This window comes from Dryas octopetala, chromosome 6, assembly GCF_963921425.1.
Source record: "Dryas octopetala chromosome 6, drDryOcto1.1, whole genome shotgun sequence".
In the NCBI taxonomy this organism is placed as follows: Eukaryota; Viridiplantae; Streptophyta; class Magnoliopsida; order Rosales; family Rosaceae; genus Dryas; species Dryas octopetala.
Genome location: NC_141371.1, coordinates 1,980,570 through 2,000,980, shown reverse-complemented (window position 1 = coordinate 2,000,980; position 20,411 = coordinate 1,980,570). Strand labels below are relative to the sequence as shown.

Here is a 20,411-nt window from a genome sequence, read left to right as displayed (position 1 = left end):
TTTATTTATTTAATAATAATTATATAACTAAATAATTTTTGATTAAATTAATTTTTTATAAAAATAATATTTAATAAGTGATATAAAAAATAAACAATTTTGATGTTGAGTGTACACTGCCGGGGGTGGGGTGTATACGGAGGTCACCCCTCAAAGTATCGTCCCTTTTATGACTTAGCTATTCAATTTGTTTCTATTCTGACAAAGAAAAGTCCATAGAAAAGTGTTTTTTAATTATAGTTTGGTAAATTAATCAAAACTAAAATAAAATATAAGGAAATTTCTCTTGCTTTGTTGTGACGCGCTGAGAGTGCATTGTTGGTTTAGGCGTGGTGAAGAGTGCAGAGGGCTTTCCAGTCAGAGTTCCACACCTGGCGAACTGGCAGTGTACTGTCCTCCAAGTTCAAGTAGATCGATTGAATTTGATTCTTTGAAACCCCTATGACTTTAACTTCTTCGACGTCGACGTTGGATGCCAGTCACGTAACTACACATAAAGTTGTGTTTCTTTTTAACTTTTCTTTCTACTTTTCACAATTACAAAAATGCCCCAACTTATTCTATCGGGTCATAACTTGGATTAGATCCACACTGTTGTGTCTAGATCAGTCCACGTGTTATGATGGTGGATTTAGATCTTAGTGGGGTATGATAATAATTAATAAAATGTGGAAAGTGGTAACCCAAAAATAAAATATATAAATGCCCAACTTTATAAATAACGAATCAAGAAATACTAGCATTATGGCGGGGATCACGTGAAAATGCCTCCAAAATATCATATCAACGTTCTTTAAATAAACTCTCAACAAAACTCTGCAAAAGTTTATAGAATTCTTTTTTTTTTTTTAGCCATGAAATGAAGGATTAAAAGTTTATAGAATTCTAATTATGTGCAAATCCTCTTATGACAATTATTTCATCCTTGCACTTTATATTAAAAATAAATAAATGAAATAAACAACCAAGCACTTTTTTTTATTTACTTTTAATAAAATAATGTCCTCACAAGTCACATGGCTAGAAATGTTGGCACATGTAATGCATGCATGCACCAATACTTTGTCCACTGAGGGGTAATTCATAAAAATTATTAACAAGAAAATGTTTTATATAAAATTATATAAAAAATCACTCATGTCACAAGTCACAACAAGGACAAGGAGCCAAGTAAGCCAACAATGTTTAAAAGTCTCGCAGGCAGCTTAACGTGACCTCCCCATGTTGCCAGAGATTTACGAGCATAATGCAAACTAAGAAAATTAGAATCCTTATATATTAGAAATAGCAAGTTCATTTGAATGGTTATCATTTATTACATTAATTGACATTTATTAGCAAAGACCAAATGACAGCTGTTCCTTTTTTCTTTATTTTTTTAGTGAATAAATGATAACTGTTTATGGTGATTTTGATAGGCCATCTTCCTTGAACAAGTAATTGCATATTGAATTGTTGCACTCAACATGCATCTAAGGTCATTTGTTGAGACTTGAAAGCATGCAATTGGAGAACGTACATATATATTTATTTGGTTGCTTTATTATTTCAAAAACATATATGCTTCTCAAAATAGTAGTTATAACCATGAAAAATGTGGAGGAAATATATTATAGATAGTAGTAATAATATATGCATGTATGTATTTCCACATCATATAGACGTATGTATTTTCGCATTAAATTGAATTACGAGTGGAAATTTCGTTACCCATTTTTAAAAATTACATTAAGTTGATGGGATCCATATTTAATAATTTAATTGGTGGGGGGTTCCATAATTATTTAAAACTTCATTTCTTCTTAATAGGACCAACTATTTAGATATAAAAAATAAGAAATATTATTTAACATATACAATTTAGAGAAAATTACAAATTTGGTTCACTTATTTTATATCTAGTTCAATTTTAGTTCACGATCTTTTTAAAGTTCAATTTTGGTCTACTTATGTTATAACTAATTCAATTTTGGTCCACAATCTTTTTTAAGTTATGATTTTAAATCATTTTGATTGTGTTTTCTTCAATTATAATTGAAGTATAAGTTATATTTCATCATTTCTTAGTCATAGGAACCAATTTAGAGTACCAGAATCAAAGAAAATTGAAGTTTGGTGAAATTATCTGAAATTTTTTTAGGAAATTGGTGGTTTCAGATACCCTACTTTGAGGCCAATTATCTTGAGTTTTAGAATTCCGATGTGAATGATCTTTATATGGTTGTAGAAAAGAGATGCATAGCTTTAAAACAAGTATTTGTTTGCTAAATTTAGCTGAGATTTGATAGAGTAAAAACCGAGACAAATTTGAGAAAACAAATATGGATCTTTATTGAACAAGTGAAACAATTAGTGGACCAAAACAGAACTTAAAAAAGATCGTGAACCAAAATTGAACTAGGTATAAAATAAGTGGACCAAATCTGTAATTTCCTCTACAATTTAATACAAAGATCAAGATTATATTCTTAGTTAAAAAAGGAATAAATAAAATATACATTTGAATAAAAATATTTAGTATTTACAAACTTTATTTTTCTAATAAACCATGGTCATATAAAAGCCTGAAGGCTGAAGCCCACGACCTAAGTGTCATTGTATTTGGGCCGTCATTTACACATTTTATTTTAGTTTGTATAATGAGCATGTGTGTGTACATAAGTACTTGATGAGATTTTTTTTTGGTCAACAGTACTAGATGAGATTAATTCATATATTTTGACGTGTCTATTGTGGATGAATAACATGTACATGTACATGCATGCAAATGCACATTCGCACATATCATTGGGCTGGCCTTTACTTGTGGTGTTGGGCCTTCTAACAATATATACAAGTTATATTTCCCAGGCCCAAAAGATATATATATATATAAATGTTAACTTAATTTCCATAATTTTGACAAAATGATATTTAGTTTACATAAAAAAAGAATAATTTTCCGAAATGAGGGGTGGGAATTGGAATATCTACAGACAGGGTTGCACATAAAAAGTGAATTGGGTGGTTGGTCACCAAACTGGTGGATGAATTAAGTTGTGATAAGGACTCTATCTGCCCTCGTTAATTGGTTAACCAATGCCCAGCCATATATGAAGAGGACTCGAGGAGTAGTCAATATCCTTGAATTAAAATGATTTCAATTTTCAAAGACCAGTTTACCTCAATTTCTATTTTGAGGAGCTGTTGGATCACCATGGCTTAGGTCAATCTTTCACTTTCACCATGTATATGGCTAAGTGATCAAAGCTCACAAAGTCCCAAAGATGCTGATCGAGTTCCAAAGTCCCAAAGATGAAAGATGCCCATTCAAGTTCTTCTCCCAGCTCCATTTGTCATCCATCCTTAACTTGTATATTTATCACGAGAAGCTCTTCGTGATTACATGGACTTTCAAGTGCAAATCCAAGCTGCCCTTTCGGTGCGCGAATTCGGCCTGTGGAACGGGGATGTTAGGATATGGTCCGACGTCGACGAAACAGAGGATGAGATTAGAGAAATTGCTCGGCGGAACAACATTGCTCGGAGATGGATTTCCTGCCTACTACACGGAATTGTTTGAGGAGCTGTACCTATGGTTGAGCGAAAGGACCGTCTGCTGGGATACAGTATCATTTTAGTAGCTCTGGTTTCAAAGATTGAGCTGCTGGCTACACTCAAACAGTCTTATGATTGGCATTTCGTCATAACTATTGACGCAAACGCTCATCCTGCAGAAAAGACGACGCATCCGAAACATAGCCAGTGAGCATGACATAGATGTCATCAAACTTTGAGCCTTTGTACCCCCTCTCCGGCAGGGTTTGTTTATTTCCGCGTTTTCTAAGAACAGAACTGTAGGAGTTCTTAGCCCTCTCCGGCTTGGTTGGAGTTTTTTTTTTTTACATCAGATTGTAGGCGGATTGTTGGAGTATTTTTAGTTGAATTTTAGTTTTCAGGAGAAATTATTCTGTGTATCCGATATACCGTTACATAGTGTAATCAATTTAACCGTATAAGGATATTATTATACGATATATTTATATTAATAATTTTTCAATTTTCAATAGTATTAGTTGAATTTTCGTCTTAATAACCTTCAAGCATGTGCTTGTGCTCTTAAATTTCTTTGTATGTTAATTAACTCATTCCACATGTTAACTCATCTTCGGATGTCTTATTTTGGCATTTAAAAATTTGGTGACCCCAAAGAAGTGCCTGACTTTATAGTAGTAGAGATTAGAAATTTGATGAAGACTTTCAAATTTCATTAAGATTTTCTGTTATGCTATAGTCTTTTACTTCAATCTTATATTCTGGTTTTGCTGTTGGTTTTTGTGTTTTTATTGGTAATGCTTAATCTAATGGTTCTCTTACGTTCTTGTCCATAAATTTATTTCCAACAACTCACTGAAAGAATTGTGTGGAATGCTAGTTTATTTAAATATGTTCATGTTCGTTGTTAGATGACTCCCTTTCTGGAAACGGTGTTCGATAGTATGTGTTAGAAAAACTTTTCTTGAACTTTATTTTTTGGTAGACTGCAAAGTCTGCAATAAATGATTTATAATAGGAGGATAATGATGTATTGAGAACTTTATTTAATCACCTGTTTTTTTCCCTTTTGTTTTGGTAAAATTGAGTTTCTCTCCTTCTGCTAAGTCAGTCACCTTTCTAATACAATCACTTCTGATTCTACCATCACTTTTTGCATATGCTTTTACCTAGGTGCTTATGAGTTACATTTCAACTTCTTCAAATATCAAGTTCCCAATATTCTAAAATGAAAGTAGCTTGCAATTTGGGCATGGGGGTTTTCTCAAAAAATGTATTTTAAAACAAGAGATCCCCTCCTGCACTCCATTTCTGATATTAATTTTAAAGTTCAGGTTTTCTGTTTTAGTTTTATTTTTCTAGTTGTACCCTTCAATTTCTTTATCTGGGCATGGGGTAATGACAATGGGTTGTGTAAAATTGCTTTTGTTGTTTTTTTCTTCCATTATCTGTATTTTGTTTTCTTGTAATTCCTTTTGGTTTATGAAAAATCCTTGGAGAATGAAAGTGCATTGCAATTGCAAAATTTTGTTTGAAATTGCAATTTTTTTGCATTTGAAATTCATGTTTATATCCAATTTGGCAATTGCATTATAAATTCATGGCCTGCCTTCATTTCACTGCCTCAGTGGCCTAGGTCTTAATATTTGCTTGGCTTTTATTTGGTTAATTTTTAGTTTGTTTTATTTTAGGGTTTTTTCCCTTTATATTATTGTAACATTTATATTTTGTCTGCCTTGTATCTCAATAGGTCTAATCCAGGGAGGCAGGGACATTCCAACATATCTGCCGTCGGGTTTGGCCAACTCTCATGATTCATAACCTTGCATTATCGTTTTGTAACCTTGCAATGTGTGCAGTTTCTTATAATTTTCGTCTTAATGTCAGTTCATGAGTGACTTTATTTTTTCTTTCAAGTTAATTTGACAAAACCAACTTTCTCATGGTCCCAAGCAACTATGATATACATCCCCTAATTTTCTGCTAGGATTCCAAAATATTAATTCCAAGTGGGTCCTGAGGGAAGTGATTGGGTACGTCTCACCCTTGGTACAGAGCCATCCATTTCTTTTAATCACTGTCCGATCGGATGGATCAATATTCTTAGCTAACCATGTCGTGTGTGTTCAAGGAGCTCAAGTGTTTGGATATACAGGGTAGAAGGGTTGGTCTTTTGCAGAAAAATAAAGCTTTCCAATGGGTGTTGGAGAAGGCTGGGTTTATTAATAAAGAGGGTCTCTTGAATCATTAGGAGAAAATATTTCTTTGTAAAAGGGATGTGTAATCAAAATCGGCAAGTACTTTTTCTTTAATTTGGTAAACTAATAAATAAAATTCACGTGGAGAAAACAATAATGCTAATTGTTTTACATTTTTTTTTTCACATTTGTATACTACTTTATGTGTTATTATTTTACTAGATATGATATTTTTTTTTAAGTTTTATTTTTTATTTTTTAATGTCCAATGTATGAATGTCATGTAAAGTAATATAAAATTATGGTATAAAAATATAATAAGCGTAGTATTACTGCATAGAAAAAGGCATAAATAAATTCATATAAAGCTTCATCCACAAAAAAATAAATAAATTACTCCAATTAAACTGGAGCCCACGACCTAAACTGGGTTTTGTTCGGTCTGATAATCTGTTCAAACTCGTTAGTGAGTCCGTTTAGCCTAATCATCTTGTTATATGGGTTTAACTTGGGTCTTTTTTGAGCCCAGCCCAAGAATTAGGCTAAGCGCAGATGCTTAGTAAGAGTTTCGGACAATACAATATAATGAGAGTGACGTGGCAATTCCTAAATGGTGAGTGAATCTGACGGCGAACTCCGTCACCGCATAGGAAAACAGACCTCCATAGTCCATACACAAGTAACAACAGTCAAATAAGCTTCAGAAGCTGTGTTACACAGTGGGTTTTAATTAGGGTTTTTCTAAATTAACAGCTCCATTCCCTGTACTTCCCGTAGTTTATCGTAATTCATTCGTAGAAGAAGAAGACAATGGGTACACAGAAAAAAGGTGCATCTAGGGGTTCAGAGGACCCTGAGGAATTGGCTCGTGTCCCCTTGCAGGCCATCCTCTTAGCTGATAGTTTTACTACCAAATTTCGACCCATCACCCTCGAACGTCCCAAAGTACCCCTCTCTCTCTCTCTCTCATTATATATATATATATATATTTTATGTATATCCAGATGTGGGTGCTTATGTGTATGCATGTATGTACGTAAGTGCATATGTATATATGTCTTTGAATGTATGTGTGTGCGTGTTTTATTTGTAATGCTGTTTATTGTAATGGATAACAGGAGCTTTCTGAAAATTTTGCAATTTTTGGTCCTCTGTGATAATTTTGGGAAATTCTCAACTAAACAGATGTTAATGTAACCATTTGGGTTAGTATAAATGAAATTTGTCTGTTTTTCTTAGTTTAAAGCAATACAATTGATAATTGATTTAACCAAACTACTTATTTATCTTTGTTTTGTATGCTCCCAAACTGAGCTGATCACCAAGTTTCAAGTACTCTGCTGGGTTGATTTTTTTTTTTTCCATGTTTTCAACCACACAAATGCTAATACTTGATGGTCAAGTTGGAAAACGAAGAAGGGCATTACATATTGATTTTTCTTTGGATTTTTGGTGTACATTAGGTAGTGATTTTGGTATGTCTGGCATTAAGTTATGAATTTATGTAGTTGATGCAAATTGTCATGTTTATTATTTGTCTTTGCTGATGAAGGTACTATTGCCGTTAGTAAATGTCCCGATGATCAATTACACCTTAGCATGGCTTGAGTCTGCGGGTGTTGAGGAGGTTTTTGTTTTTTGCTGTGCTCACTCCAAGCAAGTGATTAATTATTTGGAGAGTTCCGAGTGGTTTTCCCAACCAAACTTCACAGTCACAACAATAGAGTCACACAATTCTGTTAGTGCTGGAGATGCTCTGCGCTTAATATATGAGCGCAATGTGGTATGCTCATATCTCAACCTTCTGTTTCGTATTCTATTTATGATAATTTGGATATATACTCAGACTTAGGCTATATTCTTCATTTTGAGAGAAGATCAATATACACATGATTCTTGTGATTATGAAGAATGTTATACTTTATTTCATCTCAAGCACATGTCTTATGCGTTCTTTACATGGTTAAACTTTAGTTTCTCAGCTTTCTCTCTAATTTTTGGATAAGTAATAGAATCCGAGGTTTTTTAGGGTTCTAGTTTCCCCCCCTTTTGGAGTTAATCTTTTAATTATTTATTTTTATTGAGATTATTTTAAATTTATGAAATTTAAAGTTCCAGCATGTTTCATATAGTAACATTTTTACCATTTTTCTTTTGTCTCTAAAGATACATGGAGATTTTGTCCTAATTAGCGGGGATACCGTGAGCAACATGTCGCTTACTCAGGTGCTTCAAGAACATAAAGAGAGAAGAAAGAAAGATAGTAATGCTGTAATGACCATAGTTATTAGGCGGTCAAAGCCTTCTCAAATCACTCATCAGTCTCGACTTGGCACTGATGAACTGTTTATGGCAATAGATCCTAATACAAAGCAGCTTTTATATTATGAGGACAAGGCAGACCTTGAAAAAGGATCTATATATCTTGATAAGTTGTTGCTCGCTGATAACCCTTCAATTTCTCTGCATAATGACAAACAGGTTAACATCTCAAGTTCTTACCTTGAAATTTTATGGTTAGCTTCAGATTGTTTATTTATCTTTATCGAAAAGTTCTACCTTATTCCTTTTTTGCTGATCTTCAACAGCTCTTAATTTTTTTGGCGATCTCTAGTGGGACTTCTTTTAGTTCTTTCGTTCTCAATACAAAATGCCTGTTGAAGAATCTTTTTGATATTCAACTACTCTGTGAGGTCTATGGTGCAAATCTATTCTAAAAATAGTTGCACCAACTTCTTTTTTTGTCTTACCTGCAGGATTGCCATATTGACATCTGCTCTCCTGAAGTCCTCAGCCTTTTCACAGACAATTTTGATTATCAACATCTACGTCGTCATTTCCTAAAGGGATTGCTTGTTGATGATGTAAGTCTCTTATTAGACATCTTTTTTATTAGCCAAAATGGTCTGCTAAGCATGCACTTGTTTTCACATAATTATTTTAGGAGGGCCTGAGATGGACACAGACACACAAAAACACACAATAGCCACCCCAGTCTCATCTACCTTATTTTGAGACTAGTTATTTTTTTTACACCTTATTCTCTCCTTTCAATTTTTTATCTGGATTTTGTATCTTTTTATTTCTTTATTTGTTTTTTCATTGTGGTAGCATATTTATAATACATGCCATAAATCTGTGATGTGCCTTTGTCTTGTATTGGGGATTTTTCATCAAGTCATTAAAAATTTGTTATTGAAGAAACAGCTTTGTAAATTGTTCAATATTCTGCTTAATCTAGAGATTCTTTATGTTTTTTTTTTTTTTTTTTTTTTTTTTTTTTTTTTTTCACTTTGCAATTCTCCTAAGGGAACTATCTGTCCTTTCAGATTATGGGTTACAAAATATACACACATGAAATTCACTCGAGTTATGCGGCTAGAATTGACAACTTTCGAAGCTATGACACAATTAGTAAGGACATAATTCAGAGATGGACTTACCCATTGGTGCCAGATGTTAAGTTTTTTGGGAATTCTTCAACGAAACTAGAAAGACAGGGGATGTATCGAGCATCAGGTAATGATCAAAATAGTGATGTTTGATATGTATATATTAATTGGTTTGGGGTGATTTTATTCTATTTTTGTGCTACTGTATTTAGGTACATTACCCCAGTGGTTATGTTGATAATTGTTCTTCTAGATGCTGTATACTTAGTGTCCTGCCCTGCCTTTCGAGAAGATTCTGGTTTTCAGTTACATCTAGCCTATATCTGGAAACCATGTTTTGATAGCTCTGTTTGAATTGAACTAATACTTGTTTTCTTTTATTATAAGCATGTGAACTAAAAAAAAGAATACATTCCCCTTCTTACTCACCCGCTGAAATAACATGAACTATACTCAGTGAAGTTAGCATTCACTTGGTATATTAACAAGAATTAGTACCACAATTTAACGATATCTGTTGCATTGTTTCTGCACCTATTAACTTACCAATTTTAGTTGAGTGATGTGCTTTAGCATGACATCCTTGCTTCTGAAATGGTCTGCTAATCGTAAACTTAATCAGTTTGCTATTTTCTATCTCATTATGTTTGATTTGATAAACTAGCTACTCTTCAGAAATAGGGCAATCCCGCTCTGCTCAGATTGGTCCTTTTACAGTCATTGGGAATGGCACCAAGATTGGGAACAACACTAAAATTTTGAACTCTGTTATTGGGAAAGAGTGCTCTATTGGATCAAATGTTTCCATAGAAGGTTCCTATATATGGGATAATGTCACCATTGAAGATGGTTGCAAGCTAAGGCATGCCATAGTATGTAATGGAGTGATAATGAAGTCCGGAGCAGTTTTGGAACCAGGTGTAGTGTTGTCTTTCAAGGTATGTGCCACTAAATCCTGTTGTAGCACTATATGGAACTGCCAGATGCTAGTTCTTCTTTCTTGTCCGTTATAATGCTCCAAAATATAACTGAACAAAATTATACACTGCAAAGCAGTTTACTAGCCCAAAGGCCCCAAATATATACTAGAATCAGAATTTTTGTTACAATGTTATAAATCCATTTTTTTTTTTATTGATTTAAAGGTGTTTTTGATTGTTTACCCTCCAGGTTGTTGTAGGGCAACAATTTATTGTACCTTCATATTCAAAGGTATCTTTACTTCAGCAGCCAACTAAGCAAGATAGTGATGAGGAGCTGGAGTATGCTGACAATAGCAGTGGAATTGCAGAAATATCATGTAATTCTTTTGCATTTTGTCCCTCATCTTCACATTTGGTCCTGTTGAATTCTATTATTTGCAAAAGCATGGCCTTAGCCCAATTATAGTTTTAGGGAATCTTTTATTATCATATAGCTGGTCTTTAGATATTTTAGGTAATTAGACTGTAAACGTTTTGGAACAAGGATGGTTATTTTGAGGTGAATATGGAAATTAAGCAATCGAATGAAAAAAACTGTATTATATTTACTGATTTTTTATTGTTTTGTATGATTGATCGCGATTATTGATTTTCATACCTTTTGACATGTAAGAAATGTTTCCTATGGGGTATGCTACTCATGCTTGCCAATAAGTTCCTGGGACATGTCAGCCAAAATGCAGACCTGTAAATGAATAGCTATTTTCTTTATGGAAACAGTATTTCAAACTAAGGAACTTGAAGGAGGCATAAAGCTTAGACTGTCTTTGTTGGGAAAACTGGAAAATTACTCACCAAATAAGAAAATACTTTGTGTATTGGATATGTGATCTATTGTTCTGATGAAATTTTATTGATCTTCAACTTTGTTTGTCTAGACATAGCTAGTGCATTTGGTATTTATACTTTTTTAGGGACACATCACATATGTGTTTTTAACCTCATTTAATTCCTTTCATTGTACAAGTTATTGATGGTAAAAGATGTGAATTTTTTCTCCCAGTAATATTTGCCCTTATTATGAGTTGTTATGTGCAGCTATTACACATACAGTGGATAAATTAAATGGGGAAATAATGAACCAGCTATTGGAGACACAATGTTGGCCTACATCTGAGGTTAGTGCCCATAGCTATCAAGTTTGGTTCTGTGTTGTTCTCAGTTCACCATCTAGCCTCATTGTGTCAAATATACATGACTTATTTTTTCAGTTGCATTTTTGATAAATTTCTTCTAAAACTATTCCCGACAATCTTGATAGTGGTATCATATTATTAAGGTTAGGGTTCATTTTGGGGAAAAGTTATGATAATCTTGGGGATATAGGGCTTGTAATGGTGTTAGAAGGGAAAAAAGGTTTTGAAATGGAAAATAAGGATTTAAAAGCAGGGATGCTGTCCTGGAGCCACAATGGTCTGAGACAATTTTTTTCTTTTTTAGTACTTTTGGATTTTGCTATGTGTGCTACATAAAGAAACTTGTATAATTCTCCTTAGAGTGGTAATGCTCATGTAATAATTAACTATGACATTGTTCTTGTTCCCATCTTTTCCTCTAGTAAGTAATGAAATAATAGAGCCTCACTAGCCATTTTCTGATATGTTGTTGATTATACTGCTGCATATCTTGACATCCTCTGATACCAGTTGCTATTATTGATCAGCTTGGTACTGGCGGGGTTGGTTATGTTTGGTCAATTTGTGAAGGAGGCTATGATGAAGAGTGGAGGCATTCAGTTGCTCCCATACCTGCAGACAAGCTTGCTGAGGCAATTCATGCTGCAGAAGATGATCTGGAGTTAAATCAAGATGGCAGCACTCTCCCACCTTCAGGAGAGTTGAAACCTGATTCTAATGATTCTGAATATGATGATGATGGAGAGTCTAGAGATGATTCTATCTACTTTGAGAAAGAGGTAAACAATGCCAACTAGAATGCTGATGGTAAATACACACATATGAAGTTACAAACTAAACCCCAACAATTTCATTGTTATCTCCAGGTTGAAGCAACCTTTCTAAGAGCTGTGCATGAAAACATACAAGTAGATCATGTCGTCTTAGAAGTGAATTCACTGAGGTATTCTTTTGGTTTTTTCTTAGAGATCTATCTATTACTTTGTAGCTTACTTTGTAGCTTGTGTTGTAGCTTACTTTGTAGCTTGTGTATTACACCTCTTATTTCTTCTAAAGCTATACAAAACGATGATTAATTTCTGTTGATATTCAAAGTTGTATAATGAAACTGTGATAACTTATGTTTGATTTTTTTAATTAAACCATGCACGATCACTTGATTTCATTCAATGGCTTCATTTCTCACCTGCCCTTTTATCCCCCTGTGTATTTTGATTTTCACTCAACCTCTATAGACATTTTTTCCATCAATCATACAAATTATTTTGATCTTTTTATTAATATAATGCTTTAGCATGTATTCTTTGGCGATTGATGATTGTCACTCTTTGCCCATTGCAGGTTGTCCTACAACAAGGTAGCTGCAGACTGTGCTGGAGCTATATTTTATTCAATGATGAAATTGGCACTAGAAACTCCACATGGCACAGCAAGTAAATTTTCCTCAGCTTGCTATTCTCCCCCCGTTATGTATAGTGTCTGTTTTCATTTAGGGAAAATTCATTATGATTGGAAACCTGAATTTATACTTGAGAAATGTACTTATAAGAGATTATGCTGGGTAGTAATTGATGAGGCCATTTTTTTTTTTTTTTTTTTTTAATAATTTCACTACCTTGTGGATTTGATCAGTGAAAGTATTTCCTATTTAACAATTGGTATTGTTGTCAGAAGTAAAAAGGATTAATTAGATTAGTTGAAAAAAGAAAAGTTTGGCTGGGTGGTTTGGGGTTGGGAATGGGTTTTCTCTATTTTATAGGTTAAGATCACAAAAGGGTAATTCAAATGTACATACACGAAGTAGCCAAGGTTTCATAAGTCTGTTGTACAGCATGAATGTCTTGATTGTACAATTATACTCTTTAATTTTTTGTCAATCTGCAGCATGAATGTCTTCATTTTACAGCACGAATGTCTTGTTTTCTTGTCATATGGTCGTACCAAATTGATGTTTGCTGAATTCTTTTCTTAGGTGAATTGGTTCAAGCTACTACCAATGTAATTACAAAATGGAAAAAACTGCTGAAGTATTACCTACCAGACATAGATGAGGAGGTTTGTTTTTGAATCCTTTTGACTAATACTTGTATGCACATTTTCAACCATTTAAATTTACTTTGTTCTTTTGCATCAGTGAACTTGGTTACATGAAAAATGTCCCTAGTGTGCCAAATATCAAATTTTACCTTGGTTATTTTTGATACATATTAAGTTCACTCATAGGATGATTTCTCACGTATGGAATTAATGTTATACTCACCGTTTTAAAGTTAATATAGTACTGGACACCAAGATCCTGTAGTTTTGATGGTTGCTAATGTGATGCTCATTGTTGAATACTTTTCAGATTGAAGTAATACTTAAATTTGAAGAGATGTGTTTGGAGTCGGCTAAGGAATTCTCCTCTGTGTTTGAGAAGGTTTGTTTGCATACATAATTTGTGATCATGTGTAAAACTAGAAACAACAATTCTACACTCAGTGTTTACTATGTAAAATATCAGAGAAATACATTACTTTTAAATTGCATCAAACTTTTATGTTCCTGGATAAATGGCGAACATGTTTGTGCTTAGTGCTTTGCCAGCCTTTCTTTCTTGAGCAACAAGAAAAGCTATGGATAAACCCATCACAGAAAGATTTCCAAATAAGAGCTTTTCCAAAGTTTGCTGAGTTCTTTTTTTATTTTCTATGGTCAATTGCTTTTGTGGAGTTGACGAGTTTAATTTATTTTGATTACTGTATTTTTCTTTTACAGATATTGTTTGAACTGTATGACCAAGAAGTTATACAAGAAGAAGCTCTTCTAAGGTGGGATGATGAGAAGAAAGAGGCTGAGGAATCAGATAAAGTTTTTGTTAAGCAGGCTGAAAAGTTTATTCAAGTAAGTACTTTTATTCAATTTCTTTTTCAATTATATCTTTATTACCATATGCAATCATATAATGTTCTTTATAATATTTGTTATTTTTTTTTCCAGTTTGGAAACACTTCATATTTTGATATATTAGTGGATGCCTGTATTTGTTTACAAGACAAGTTCCACATATTTATGTGTTTGAGTGTGTATTGATTTATCACTTTTTCGATTTTCATGCATGTAGTAAAAAGTCTTGTCGAAACTTGCTGCATGGCCATAATTTTCAGCATTGTCCATGCATGCGACATGAGACTAATTTGCAATTGATGGCTCACACAGATGATGTATTAATTAAATTTCATATTATGTTAGTCTTGTTTCACAGCTGTTGCATCTTGTTTTTCTTAATGTTGCAGTGGTTGAGAGAGGCACCGGAAGAAGATGATGAAGAAGAAGAGGAAGCAGCTGATTCGTAGGTCCAATTTGGCAGCGGATGCATTTAACAGTGCAGGACACAATGTCGAAGAAGTATTATTTTCTCGGATAATGTTGTATGGTAGAGCAGGAAAAGGCTTATTATGTCCATAGGCTCCAAAATGCGTTTTACAATTGTTTCATGCACTTGCATTGCATGTGTAATTTTTTGACACAAAATCAATAGTTCACATAACATTTTGTGCTCTCTCTTTTTGTGCGAGGAAGGATTATTTCTGATTGTACAATTTTTTTTTCTTTATTCCATTTTTGAACTTCTGATATTGTTAGACTAGCAATAAAAAATGTGGAGTCGCAGTACATGAACAGTTTGGATAAGTATCCATATGAATGATAATTTAGATTTAACAGTTTGGTAAAACCGTAAAAGAACATTTCTCGAATTATTTTCATGATATATAAATTAAAAAAATAATAATTCACAATACATATTTATCTCCAATTGTACTACATGAAACCGAATAGAGTTGTTATACAACAATAGCAAGTAGGTCCAATTAGCAAATTGGGCTGATCAGAAGGGAGGGGGAGGCCCAGGTGGGCCTGGGGGAGGTCCAGGTGGCCCACCAAACACAGGTCCACAGCAGCTCTCTAGGATGCAACAACAGCACAGAAGATAGAAGCTGCAAACATAAATAACGAACAACACCTTATTTCTCAGCCAAAATGTACAAGAAAATACAAATTTGCTACTCATGCACAAAAGCATGATATTAATTAGCAACTGATGGTACTATTCCTTTTGAAATCAAGCAATTGATGAGTTGCTACTTGCTAGTTAATTTGAACTATTTTTTCTTATAGAAAAATAGGTGATCTTCTCAAGTATTATAATGACAACGAGTGCATGCATGCAAGCACAACCACATTGAGAGTTAAAATAAGAACTTTATAAGACAATATTATCGACAGTGGAAGTAAAGATTTGTCTTTAATATGCACTCACCATGAAGATAAAAGCCTGCTTATGCCATCACAACAAAAAGCGCAACAACCGCATGGCCCTGGCGGCCCTGGAGGTCCTCCCGGCGGCGGTCCCCAACCCGGCATCTCTCTCTAAAATACAATTATTCAGCTAATAAAATCTCTCTACAAGTGCAATGCAACTAACAATTTTCAAATTGATCGAACAAATTAAAATATATTGTTGTATATTTATAGAGAAAAGGAGGGAGGGTTTAATTGGAAATTTGGAGTGGAGCTTAATGGGTGAGTGTTCTCGGAATTTCTAGCAGTTTCCTGGACTGGTAAGTAAAGAAGTCAGGCCACCTAACACACATGGTTTAGGAAATTAGGATAAGGCTAGGGTACTCTACTGTTGTACCCATCTACTCTTCTAATAATTTCAACCTATATATATATAGCTAATGCTCAAAATGTTCCAACATTTTTATATGGTTTTGGATACTAACTGACGTGGTAGCATTTGATTTGTTCATATATATATATTTGCTCATACTTGGAATCTTAGTTGTTTTTAGTGATTATTCCATAGTTTGATCTCATAGATTAAATATTGTAATCACGGTCCACGGATACTATTTATTAATGATCACATCAAAAGTCAGAATATGACCGGCCTTATGTTCTTGTTTTCATTTTTAAATAATTTGTTATTATAATTGGCTAGTAATAGTATTTGTTGTTTTTTGGTATATATGTAATTGACTTAATTATTAACTTAAATGGATATAAAAGATTTGATAATATATACTAGAAATTCTACTTAATTACATCTTAGAAATTAGCTAGGGAAATGTACTAATCAAGCCAAAGATTATATATATAATGCCGATCGAAACACCAAATCACAACCTCATTATTGAAACTAATAAAATCATAAGTAAGGTAATTAGGCTTTTGTGATACACATGCATGCATGGCAAACTGAAAAGGAACTGATCAGTTGACCAGCAAGTACAGTCCATACTTCAACTAGGTAAAGAAAATTAATTAAGATAAGAGAGATCGAATATTGATGGAGTTGCAAGTTGCAACAACACATGAGAATAGCAGCAACATGCCAAAATATCGATCGATCACACTTGTTATTACATGTATTCATATATGAGTACCACTCGATCATCAACATCATGAGCAGGACTGATCATGCATGTGATATTGATCAAAAGCGAGGGGGCCCACCAGGACCACCTCCCGGTCCACCAGGACCACCACCCGGCCCACCAAACAATGGTCCACAGCAGCTCTCTAGTAGGCAGCAGCAGCACAGGATATAAGCACTGCACACCAATTAAGATGATACATATATATATAATCAGATGAGCTACATTTTGCAATATTACAATTAATATTGATTAATTGAATATATAGATACAAATGAATTAAAGGTGACTGACCAAGATGATATAAGGCGGCATATACCGTTACAGAGGCCGCCTAAGCAACCAAATCCCGGCGGGCCGCCGCCCCCTCCGGGAGGTCCCCATGGTGGAGGCATCTCGATCTCTCTCTGACTAGCTAGTGAACTTTTGATCGATCGGTTGCTTCCTTTCAATTCTCACGTACTGAAAATGCAATGTGCTAACACTGTCGAATCAAACTGACCTATAGACATGCATATATATATACACATGCACCCACTCCTGTCTTGAAATTAAGAAAGAGAGACAACTATTCAAACCAAATCTTCTCGAGTCTTAACCAAATCTTCACACATGCATATTCAAACCAACCTAACATTCAAACGGTCAAACCCTTTTCTTAAACAACGTACACTGTGCTTAGTTTGGTTGTGCGCGCTACAACAGCGGATTTGTTGAATGCTTTTTGTTCCTAATTGCTTTTAATCTTTTATCACTTGTTTTGGGCTTCTTGTATTTGCAGCCCCTTTTCTTTCCTTGCCTCTTTTGTTGACCTGTGTGTTGACTGTTGTCTGTTGATGATGTTTTGTGGCCTGTTTTGCAATAGTTGATAATCGCCGCTAGCTTAATGTTAACTATTTTCTTTTTCGGTAAAAGAAAAATAATTCCACCTGCCGGATTCGAACCCGGTTTACTTTTGGAAATTACACCACTTTGCGTGTGCTATCGCGGACTTGTTGATTGCTTCTTGTTCTTAATTATTCTTTTTAATCTTTTCTGGCCTATTTTTGGCTGCTCGATCTTGCAGCCCCTTTTGTTTCCTTGCCCTCTTTTGGGTCTTTTTTATGAAGTCCTGCCGTATAATAGGTAGGGCGGATCCATGACATTACAAATTTGACATAATTTTTAACACAATTTTTTAACTATTAGATGATTTAGATCATAACATCATCAATGGCTCATAATAAATCTGATATATTAAAATAGTTTTATCAATTTAAATAAAGTATGCATAGAAAATAACAATTTGACAACTTTATCTATCCTCTCTCTCCTCTCATTAATTGCTTTCAACTTTCTTTTGTCTCTAAAATCTAAAGCACGTTATCAGTAAAAAAGAGTTCTCTCTCTCTCTCTCTCTCTCTTTCCATCCTCTCGGTAAATCTTTAGTAAAATTTCTCATGTGTGCCCGATAAAATCGAGGTTGCAAGTTGCAACAAACCTCAGTGAAATCCAATTTCGACATGGAAACAACATTAATAGTGGCATTGCCAATGGTATCATCGATTCCTTAACTCTGAGTTTGTCTTTTTGTTGGGTATTGTAGAACTCATTTCATTTTATAATAATGGCATTTTCTGGCACGGTTGGCATTTATTAGGGAATAGTAAAATGTAAGCATGTGTGGTCAACACCACCAATGACTTTACCTTCTATCTTGTTATCGTTAGTTCGTTACATAAAATAATTTTTTGAATTTTGTATGTCTATTATATCTCATTGAAAATTCATGTGTGTTTGTTTGTATATAGATATTGTAATAAGTAACCACAAATAAAAGGGAAGTAAATAGCTAGCTCTAAATGGTTGTATTAAGATAATTATCTTATGTGACAAAAGAAATTGAGATGACAAATTGAAAATGGGAATGCCACGAGATTACAACTCTCTTTTACCCAAAGTTTGTCGATATAAAAAACTACATATACAATATAACTGATAAACGGAGGACGAAGGCCCAAGCCTGCCTGCATGATCATGGCGGTCCAGGTGGGCCAGGAGGTCCGCCAGGTGGTCCAGGAGGTCCAGGTGGTCCAGGAGGTCCAGGAGGCCCTGGTGGGCCAAAGGGTATAGGAGGCGCTGGTGGGCCAAGGGGTATAGGAGGTCCAGGTGGTCCAGGAGGTCCAGGAGGCCCTGGTGGGCCACCAAAGCAGTCTTGTAACAGCCAGCAGCAACACACAAAACTCAAACTGCAAAACTCGCATAAACAGAACAACAAATAAATCCATAGAATTTGCTTCAAAGAAGATGATGATGTAGAAATGGGTCAGCCCACTTCCTTGGAAACACTAGCTTATAGAGTCTCACTCACTCACTCACACAAATTGTTTGTTAGTTTTCAATATAAATCATCAATCAACAAGAGAATTTTGTTTTTTTTTTTGGTTGAACAAGAGAAATATAATATAAAGAACTAGCTATATATGAAATTCATGCATCATGGTTCTCATTAATTATGTTTCTTTAATTATCATTTTAGAACATGGTATGTGCATGCCTTATTTTCAACAGAGTAGATGTGATTTTAATTCTGACCCAAAGAAAAAAATAGTGATTTTTAATAACTGGAGGAAATTTCCATAATAACTATCCCATAAGAGAGAGAGAGAGAGAGAGAGAGAGAGAGAGAGAGAGAGAGAGAGAGAGAGAGAGATAACTACTAACTAAGCTCATAAAATCACAAAAACAAAGTTGTAAATGTACATACCAAGAGGCTATAAGGTCACAAAAGCCACCGAAAAAACCAGGCAATCCCGGTCCAGGTGGACCAGGGCCGCCGGGTGGTGGTCCGGGTCTCATGGCAAGCTAGCTACGCTTCTACTACCGCCTTCTTTAACACCAGTCTCACCACACCCACCATACTAAACAAAGCCTACGATATCTGCCTGTGCAGCTGTGCTTAATTTATGTGGAAACTTGTACAAGTTTTAGAAGGTTGTAGAGAGAATAAGTTACACGTACTAGAAGCAACCTTACCTTACTACCTAGTGTTCACATTGGACTATATCCTCTGGTTTTGACCTTTTTACCCTTTTTTTTTTTTTTTTTTTTTTTTTTCCATCTAACACTTTTCACCTGCCATTCCTCTCCAGCAGTCCAGCTACGATTCAAAACTGAAACTGGCTAATATTTCAAATCATACCCATTCAATGATGAAGGAGGTGTTGATGATGGGTCCCAAACTAACAAATGCGTGTCACCCTTTTTCCCTTGGAGTTCATTATGAATTTATAAGAGTAGTTGGTACAGCAGGGTTGAGTACTGTACACAAGATAACATATATGAGATATCCAAGGTACCCAAAGACTTCAATGGCCAAAAAAAAAAGGTACCTAAAGAGTAAAGACTTAGAAAGACATAAACTACGAGAAATGAAAGATAGTTTCCTTGCTTCAGTAAAAAAGTTGACCACAAACCTGTTTTAACAAAGTTTATTCTAAAAAAATTGTGTCCGAATGAGAAAACGACGATATATTTGGCCATTTTATAGATTGATTATCGACCTTTGTTATTTTGGAGTTTGAAAACAACCTTGTTAATCAACGGTGAAATACTTATGATTGGTTCATTATTTTTTATTCTCTTCTCTTATTCCGCAGTTTCAAAACAAGGTTGACATGCGTATGGAAGTGTCAGTGTCATTAATACTCTACTCTACAAATTGCAAACTGTTTGGAGGGGGAGATGGCAATTTGGTTTAGTAATATTT

The 20,411-nt window shown here is 34.4% G+C and overlaps 2 protein-coding genes and 1 long non-coding RNA gene across 4 annotated transcripts; 1 reads left to right on the top strand and 2 right to left on the bottom strand.

The window, feature by feature from the left end:
• The first annotated feature begins 6,366 nt into the window (after positions 1-6,366).
• On the top strand, positions 6,367-14,786 carry LOC147280910 (Trimeric LpxA-like enzyme). Of its 2 annotated transcripts, XM_086247601.1 has the most exons (15): positions 6,367-6,677; positions 7,285-7,515; positions 7,899-8,213; positions 8,489-8,596; positions 9,062-9,251; positions 9,800-10,062; positions 10,295-10,424; positions 11,146-11,225; positions 11,771-12,022; positions 12,110-12,186; positions 12,585-12,676; positions 13,216-13,298; positions 13,591-13,662; positions 14,001-14,126; positions 14,519-14,786. In XM_086247601.1, the coding sequence occupies exons 1-15, from the start codon at positions 6,543-6,545 to the stop codon at positions 14,576-14,578; spliced, it is 2,214 nt and encodes a 737-aa protein (XP_086103727.1). In that variant the 5' UTR covers positions 6,367-6,542; the 3' UTR covers positions 14,579-14,786. The 2 variants fall into 2 exon arrangements, with proteins under 2 accessions (XP_086103727.1, XP_086103728.1); XM_086247602.1 differs by lacking the exon at positions 7,899-8,213.
• A 128-nt stretch (positions 14,787-14,914) lies between these two features.
• On the bottom strand, positions 14,915-16,722 carry LOC147280909 (uncharacterized). The gene is made up of 2 exons (XR_015122878.1): positions 15,544-16,722; positions 14,915-15,220 (listed from the first exon to the last, which is right to left on the bottom strand). It is a non-coding gene; the product is annotated as an uncharacterized LOC147280909 (long non-coding RNA).
• A 1,756-nt stretch (positions 16,723-18,478) lies between these two features.
• On the bottom strand, positions 18,479-19,667 carry LOC147280908 (uncharacterized). Its single transcript, XM_086248931.1, has 2 exons — positions 19,410-19,667; positions 18,479-18,891 (listed from the first exon to the last, which is right to left on the bottom strand). Exons 1-2 carry the CDS (start codon positions 19,499-19,501, stop codon positions 18,678-18,680), a joined length of 306 nt encoding a protein of 101 aa, XP_086105057.1. The 5' UTR covers positions 19,502-19,667; the 3' UTR covers positions 18,479-18,677.
• Positions 19,668-20,411: the final 744 nt, after the last annotated feature.